The 7389-nt window shown below is 45.5% G+C and overlaps 1 protein-coding gene across 2 annotated transcripts in view; it reads right to left on the bottom strand.

Annotated features, from left to right (window-relative positions):
- Window positions 1-200: 200 nt before the first annotated feature.
- Window positions 201-7389, bottom strand: part of TMEM255A (transmembrane protein 255A) — a 52212-nt gene continuing 45023 nt past the window's right edge. For both annotated transcript variants that reach the window (XM_077888267.1, XM_077888268.1), the window contains one exon: window positions 201-2606. In XM_077888267.1, coding sequence (XP_077744393.1) covers window positions 2448-2606 — 159 coding nt within the window. In that variant the 3' untranslated portion in view covers window positions 201-2447. The remainder of the gene's footprint in view (window positions 2607-7389) is intronic.

Below are 7389 nucleotides of genomic sequence, written 5' to 3'. Positions count from 1 at the left end.
TTGTTGGGTCTCAAAATGCCTTCCTACTTTGGAGGATACTTTACTGTCCCTCTTCTATCTTCTGACAGGTTTTATATGTTGGTTAATTGCATCCCCATTGTACCTTGAGCTCATAGTCAAAAGTGGGTGGGCTTTTCTGTCCGTTACTTCAGGATGTCTGTAATACTTCTGTAGGTTCCATGAAGATGCACATACGTGGATAAGGAGGACGATAGTTTTATTAATTTGAAACATCACAAAAGCAGTCTGGGTTTCCAACATGGCAGTGATACAGATTTTAAGCAACATCCAGTTTATACAGGTTCTGGATTAATATTTTAATGTTTCATGCCCAGTTCAATACTGTAAAGCAGAATTAGGAATAAAGCAGTAAATATTACAAAATGCAGTCAAGGTACATATTGGAAATACAAATTCCTTCATTACAGCAAATGTTTTGCAAAAGAGTAAAGCAGCAAATATTAATTTTTCTAAGGTAACATGCACTTTATATAATTCAATGTAATAAAAAAAGAAGCTGCTCAAACTAAGTGTTACAAAATCTATTCTGTTTCAAGTTATTTTGTAAAGTAAGAAAAATACATAGAAATGAGTCAGAGTCTTAACATTTTAAGAAATGTGATAAATGTAGGATATACTGTGTAATGGTGCCTTTTAAAAAATTAAATACTCCTATATGTTCACTAAAGCAAAAGGTACAGTGTAAATGGCAAAAAAAATTTCATCGAGTATTACAAGTTGGTATTTGTATAGTAAGTCAATTGGTTATTAGTCCCTTTTTGAAATCCAATAGAATGTAATATGCTCAGAACTGTAGAAAATAAGAGTTAATTTTATATGACACAAAGAGATTGTAGTTTGTCCGATTTGAACTCTGGATGAGGCATCATTCATGATGCTGGAAGTTAAACTGAATGCTTTGCAGACATTTACTGTGAACAATGAGTGCACTTGTTGTGCCTTGATAATTCTTGATGGCTGGGTGTCTACAAGGTAGATGGGAGCACCAGCATTTGCCTGCTACCTCTACTCCATCAAGTCGGGAGGTAGCGAAATTGGCCGGAAAAATTTCCAGTATGTGTTCTGTGTGTTTGCAGAACTGTCAAATTAGGTACCCTCCTGTAGCCCCTGTATTTTTTACATTATACAAGTGTAGGATTATCAGTCTTCCTTTAAATCAATCATTTCTCAGGTTAACATAAGATCGCAGTGAAAGTGTTCATTCTGAAGTGAAGGCATGGGTGCCAAAGTGTTAAATTCGTCAGGTGGATGGTTTAAAGCTATGCATAAATAAAAGAACCGAACAAACACCTATCACAATGTGCCAGATGGATTTTTAAATCTACGGTAACACTTAAGATTTGTCAAGTTAGCTACTTTTGAGGTTTTGCAGACTTAAAGCGGCATTGCAACACTTTGATAATCTTGAACACTGTCATGATTGGTCTCAACAAAAAAAAGGACCAATAAGAGCAGTGGTGTTAAAATACAGATGATTCTTTTGGGGTGGGGTGCGGGATACGTGCGGTTTGCTGGGATTGAAGCACAATATTTGAAGATTAAATAGTCACAAAGATTAGTAACAATTCGTATCACCACCCAGGAACCTAATCTAGCATTTTTGATTCCGAATTTTAACTGTAAGATTTCTATCTCCCATAGCAAATGTCTTTTGTAATACTGCACCACCACTGTCTCCTAAGTTACGGATGTGTAACAGATCAACTCAAAAAACCTCACACGTTGCTCTTTGTATTTCAGTGCATCCTAAACAATCGATCCTGTTCCCCACGACTCGAGGGAATATTGCACTTTTCCCTTTGGGAGGTACTGATAACGAAAGCTGAGCCGAATGATCACAACAGCCATTTTTACAATACAGAGAAGAAAGGAGTACAAGATACAGGCAGCGTTTTTCGACATCCAGACACAAAAGCAAACAAAATCTTAGCCAGAACTCTCTGTATTGGAACCACCGGGTAGCTCCATCTGGGAAATTTTCCTTAGGGACTGACTTTAGTGGTAGGGAAAGATAGGGCCTATATATAAGCCAGGTGCTTCACCCAAGGTGCTAGGGTGGCAATCTGCCAAGGGTCTGAGGACAAAGTGAAAGAGGTGGCAACCACGCTGCCGCTGAATACAGAGGTGGTGCCATAGGGAAACAATGCAGGTCCAAACGGGGACAAGCTTCTTGTGGGAATGGGGGAATGGCTCCCCAGTCTTGCTTAGAGAGTGCCTGCTGCCCTTGGAAGTGCTGGGTTCAGCCTCGCCACCCCTGCTCTGCACCGATAAGTAATAAGCTTCATCCCTATCTTTCCCTAGCTTGGCAGGCCTTCGTAAAACTTTATGCATTAAGAATCACACTTTAAATTTTGTACCCTACACACTTCCACTAAAGCAGAAATACAAAAGCCACAGTAATCTCAACAGCCAGCAGGTATTCCTCTTTAGGGGCTGTAAGGTGGTGGTTTTTCAAAAGGCGGGTAGTAGGGCGGAGAGTAGCGGGGTGGTGCGCTCGAGGACCACATGTAGCTGGGCGAAGGCGAGGCGGACTGGGGCTCATCAGAAAGTCCAGAGGGAGGGGAGGATGGGAAGACACCAGAATGCTGTGTAATAAAAACAAAATGTCAGTTTAGGCGGGCCGGGTTGCAATTCCTCCACGGCCCATCGTTATTTAAAAATGAACATGGACCAAGTTTGCTCCTGTTTGGAACAATAGAATGCTCCTAAACTTCACGAAGTTCATGAGGAGCATGAGCCGGTTGGTCCCACTATCTCCCAGCCACTCCAACTGCACAGCTCCCATGCAGATAGCATGGAATCCTCCTCCCCGTTCCCTCGAGCCCTGCATCCAGTTCTCGATTCTTGTTGCTCCTACTTCTGCGTTGTGTCTTCAATCCACAACTCCCTTTTCCACGTTTACAGCCCAAGCTTCCAATACCTCTCCCTCGAGCTATGTCAACAGCATCCCAGCTAGTCTTTGGAAGGGTTCTTTGGACTTTAAGAGCATCTGAGGTTAAGCCAGTAACATCTGGGAAAGGCTTTGCTACCAGAATATGTCATCTCATCTCACAGACCAAAACACAAGACAAAAACTAAGGTCAGAGAGGTGAAGTGGGCTTTCTTGGACCTAGGCTCTTCCAAGCCCGACAATTTCTATTTCACCATAACTGTAGCCCACCACCCCCGTAGCCCACCACTCCCCAAGTGGGAGGGCAGAGAGGCACACCGGCTTGGAGGGGAGAATACCAATGTTAAGGACAAGGAATAATTTGTCAGGTTGCAGAGACACTGAGGATTCAATTTTACTCTGAATTGTCTAACTTTGGTGATCTTTGAAAAGAGAGGAGATAGATTTTAAAAAAACAAACAATGAATTGACATATCACGAGTCATTTGCTACTTCTCTTTCTCTGGCTCATGTATACCCTTGACCCTAAGGATTTTCCTGCTCAAGGAGAGTTGACTTGTTTTTGCTTTGTTCATTGCCATAGCCCCCAGAGCTCAGAACAGTGCTTGACACGTATTAGGTGCTCAATTAATGTTGAATGAGTGACCCTAACCTCAGGAGAATGTAAGATGGACTTGGCATGTTTTTTATTTTTTATTTTTATTTTTTTAAGATTTTATTTATTTATTCATGAGAGACACTGAGAGACAGAGGCAGAGACACAGGCAGAGGGAGAAGCAGGCTCCATGCAGGGAGCCTGATGTGGGACTCGATCCCAAGACTCCAGGACCATGCCCTGGGTCAAAGGCAGGCACTAAACTGCTGAGCCACCCAGGGATCCCCGCCATGTTTTTTAAAAGTAAAATCTATTTTCTTGAAAAAAAATTTTTTTTAAGATTTCATTTATTTATTCATGAGAGACAGAGAAGGGCAGAGGCAAAAGCAGGCTCCCTGGACCCTCCTCTGCAGGGAGCCCGAAGTGGGACTTGATCCCAGGGATGGCAGGAGGCCAGAGGCCAGTTTTAGGCTCTCAGGAAGGGTGAACACAATAAAGCCAACAAACAGGGCTGGAGAACTGCACATTTCTGGTGTGTCTTAGCTTTAGGAGGAACCAATATATTAAAAGAAAAAGAAGGACCCTAGGTGACTCAGTCAGTTAAGTGTTGACTCTTGGTTTTGACTCAGGTCATGATCTTGGGGTCCTGGAATCGAGAGCCCACTGTAGGGCTCTGCACTCAGTGGGGAGTCTGCTTCTCCCTCTCCCTCTGCCCCTCCCCCTGCCCATGCTCTTAAATAAATAAATAAATAATCTTTAAAATATGGCTTTTAGAAAGAAAAACAACAACACCACACCAATATTTCTCAAGAGATCAAGTGCTGTTTGGGGGAGGTCATGCCTTTACTTTGTTCAGCTGGCCAGAGTCTGAGTAGAACATGTCATTTTTCTAGGCCTGGGGCAATCGAGAGTCAGGCTTGACATGAGCTTTCTGGAGCCTGAGACCATTTGGCTGAGTGTCCTTATCCCCAGTCCTCACCCCTGCACTCGTTAGAAAGGGCCGTCCAGATTTCTAGGTCTTGCCCGAGACACTGAAATATCTGTCCACATAATGTTGGGACCTACGAGGGATGTCACTGCCATCATTCCCTCCACCCCTCCTTCCATTATTTCGCCCCAAGTGCAGGAATGACAGGGTCACAGAACCTGCAGAGCCTTGAAAGACAAAACAGCTTGAGTCAGTGGACTGGAGACAAAGCCTGGTTCCCTCCTAAAATCTCAATTTCCCAGCCCCCTCTGGGAAAATACGCTTCCTTAAGACTTGCTAGTCACTATACAAACGTCCCCAGTGGGGTCAAGAGTCTCTGTGCCCTGGGGACGTGGGAGTCTGCCCATCTCAGTGCCACTACAGGATAATGAGGATCAGGAGGCTGCTGTGAGGTGCTCCTAGCCACGGACGGGAGGTGCTCCTATTCACAGACAGGAGGCGCAAGTTTCCAGCAGCACAGCAAGAGGCAGTTCTGTCCCGGAGGTGCTGAAAGGCTTCTGTGGGCAGCACTGCTGTGGGTGGCAGTTGTACACTTTGATAGTAAAAGGGGGTGGCACAACGGCCTTTGGTTCTCACTTCTTGCTTTCAAGTTTGGGAAGTATTCAAGCGGAGGGTGGGGGTGGGATGATTCTCACTTCCCTTTGAGGATACTGGAGTCTTAAGGATAAAACTGAAGGGCTCCTGGCAGAGCTAGGGAGCGAACTGGTTGCAGTCCACACACCCTTGGGGCCAGTGGCGGGGGGGTGAGGGGGTGGGGGTGGGTACAAGACCCACAGTACCAGCACGTAGTTTCCTAGCAACAGGCAGGCACCTTGGGAAGGATTTGGCTTTGTTGCAGCTGGGGAGCTGGCCTGGTGCGTTTTGGTTCCTAAGAGTCGACTTTCCTAATGGGACAGGCAGCTCAGAAGAACAGAGCTTTGAATCCTTGCACACCACAAAGCATGAAAAGCATCTAAATAGCCTACTGCTGGGCCTCCTGTCAGCTGGAGCTTCCTGAGTTGCTTCTTCCAGGCTGAGGGGAGAAGGGGGACAAGTGCAGGAGGCCGATGATACTATCAGAGGAGGACCACCCTCTCAGGACACACACAGCTCTCATCTGTCGCCCTCACCTGCCCCCTCTCTGCTAGATTGCTGACCCACACGCCTTTGGGATCAACCAGGTGATAGAAGTTACAGCAAAAGATGCTGTGTCCCCAGGGTAAGATCCAGGCTTTCTTGGTTCTTTGCGTTCCCCCTCTGTTTCTTTGCTTTTGAAAGCAAAGCAAGGGGTGATGGAGAGAAGAGTGGATCAAAGGAAGGCAGAGGAAGAAAATGAGAGATCAGAAATGAGAGAGAAGAAAGGACAAGAAAGAGAAAAGAAGGGACAAACTTGGTAGGTGAGGGAAAATGCAGAGAAACAGCTGAGGTGGAGCAGCCACAGCCTTCTGAGGTTCTCAGCGACCCATGCCATACACCGCCCCCCACCCAGGACTAAAGCAACTCTTTCATTAAATGGGCCCACTTTTGGGACCCCTGGCTGGCTCAGTGGTTGAGCATCTGCCTTCGGCTCCGGTCGTGATCTTGGGGTCCTGGGATCCAGTCCCGTATCAGGCTCCCCACAGGGAGCCTGCTTCTCCCTCTACCTATGTCTCTGCGTCTCTCATGAATAAATAAGGGAAATCTTTTTTAAAGAAATAAATAAATGGGCCCACTTTCTAGTGGGTCATTTTTGGTGGCTAAAGTGAAACCTCATCTACCCTCATGTGCATTAGTAAACAGCATAAACAGAGGCATTTGCATTTTGCATAGGCTGAGACTGGTGTTTTAAGCTAAACGTGGCAATTCACCAGGTGGACAGGAAAGGTTTACTTAAAACTACCCTGGGTTGAATTTCCCAGCGGAAGTAGAAACTGATGCTTTTCACTGTACGGAATTTGGACTACTTGGCTAAAACTGAAGTACAGGTGGGAGGGAAGTGAACGTGGAGGCAACAGAAGTGAGTGGGGAGGCTAGCGAGCAGCAAAGATCCTCTCAATTTCTATCCTTCCTGCCTGGGGGGATGGGGAGCTTGTGAAGCAAAGATGCCCTGGAATCCAATGTTTGCATGATTCTTGTTTCTCTAAGCTCAGCACTCACAACATCCTCGCTCATGGACTTCGCTCATGTCTGACCACAAGGAATGTTTCCCAATCTTCCTAACTGGACAGCTACCCAGTAAGGGCACGACTTGGAGGGGTTAAAACAAAACCCTATCCATTTCTTTCCTCTCCCTTCTATCAACCTCAGGGTAAAAAGGAGCAGTAGTCTTCAAGTGCAAAGTCACATATATAGTCCTATTTGGAAATGATTCGAATGGGGAAGTCATTCAGAAGAAAGTCTAGAAAGGTCATTTGTAATGTGGGTCCTGTTCCAATCTGAGAAGATCATAAGGAAGCTCTGGCTTTTTTGGTGACGGGGGGTGGGTCTGTAGTCCTGGAGGTTTTATCCTCAGAGTTGGTGTGTGTTTTGCTGATTGCCTTCTATTTATCTGGGAACACAAGCAGGTGTTCCCTCATCCTCTTGGCTTTCCTGGGTAAAGATTGGTATTTCCTCCTATGAAACTATAAGGGAATGAAAGTGTGTGAACAAAAGAAAGTGCAATTCTAACACACCATTTAAGTTCTGGGAGGAAACAAATAATTTAAGACTGCATCACTTAGGGCGCCTGGGTGGGTTAGTCGGTTGAGCATCCAATTCTTGGTTTTGGCTCAGGTCCTGATCTCGGGATCGTAGGATCGAGCCCCAGATTGGGCTCTGCTTTCAGTGTGAAGTCTGCTGGAGATGATCTCCCTCTCTCTCCCCCCCCTGTTCCTCCCCCTGCTCGTGTGCTGCTCTCTTTCTCTAAAATAAATAAATAAGGGATCCCTGGGTGGCGCA

Source organism: Canis aureus, chromosome X, assembly GCF_053574225.1.
Source record: "Canis aureus isolate CA01 chromosome X, VMU_Caureus_v.1.0, whole genome shotgun sequence".
Lineage (NCBI taxonomy): Eukaryota > Metazoa > Chordata > Mammalia > Carnivora > Canidae > Canis > Canis aureus.
This window is presented reverse-complemented; position numbering and strand designations above follow the sequence as displayed.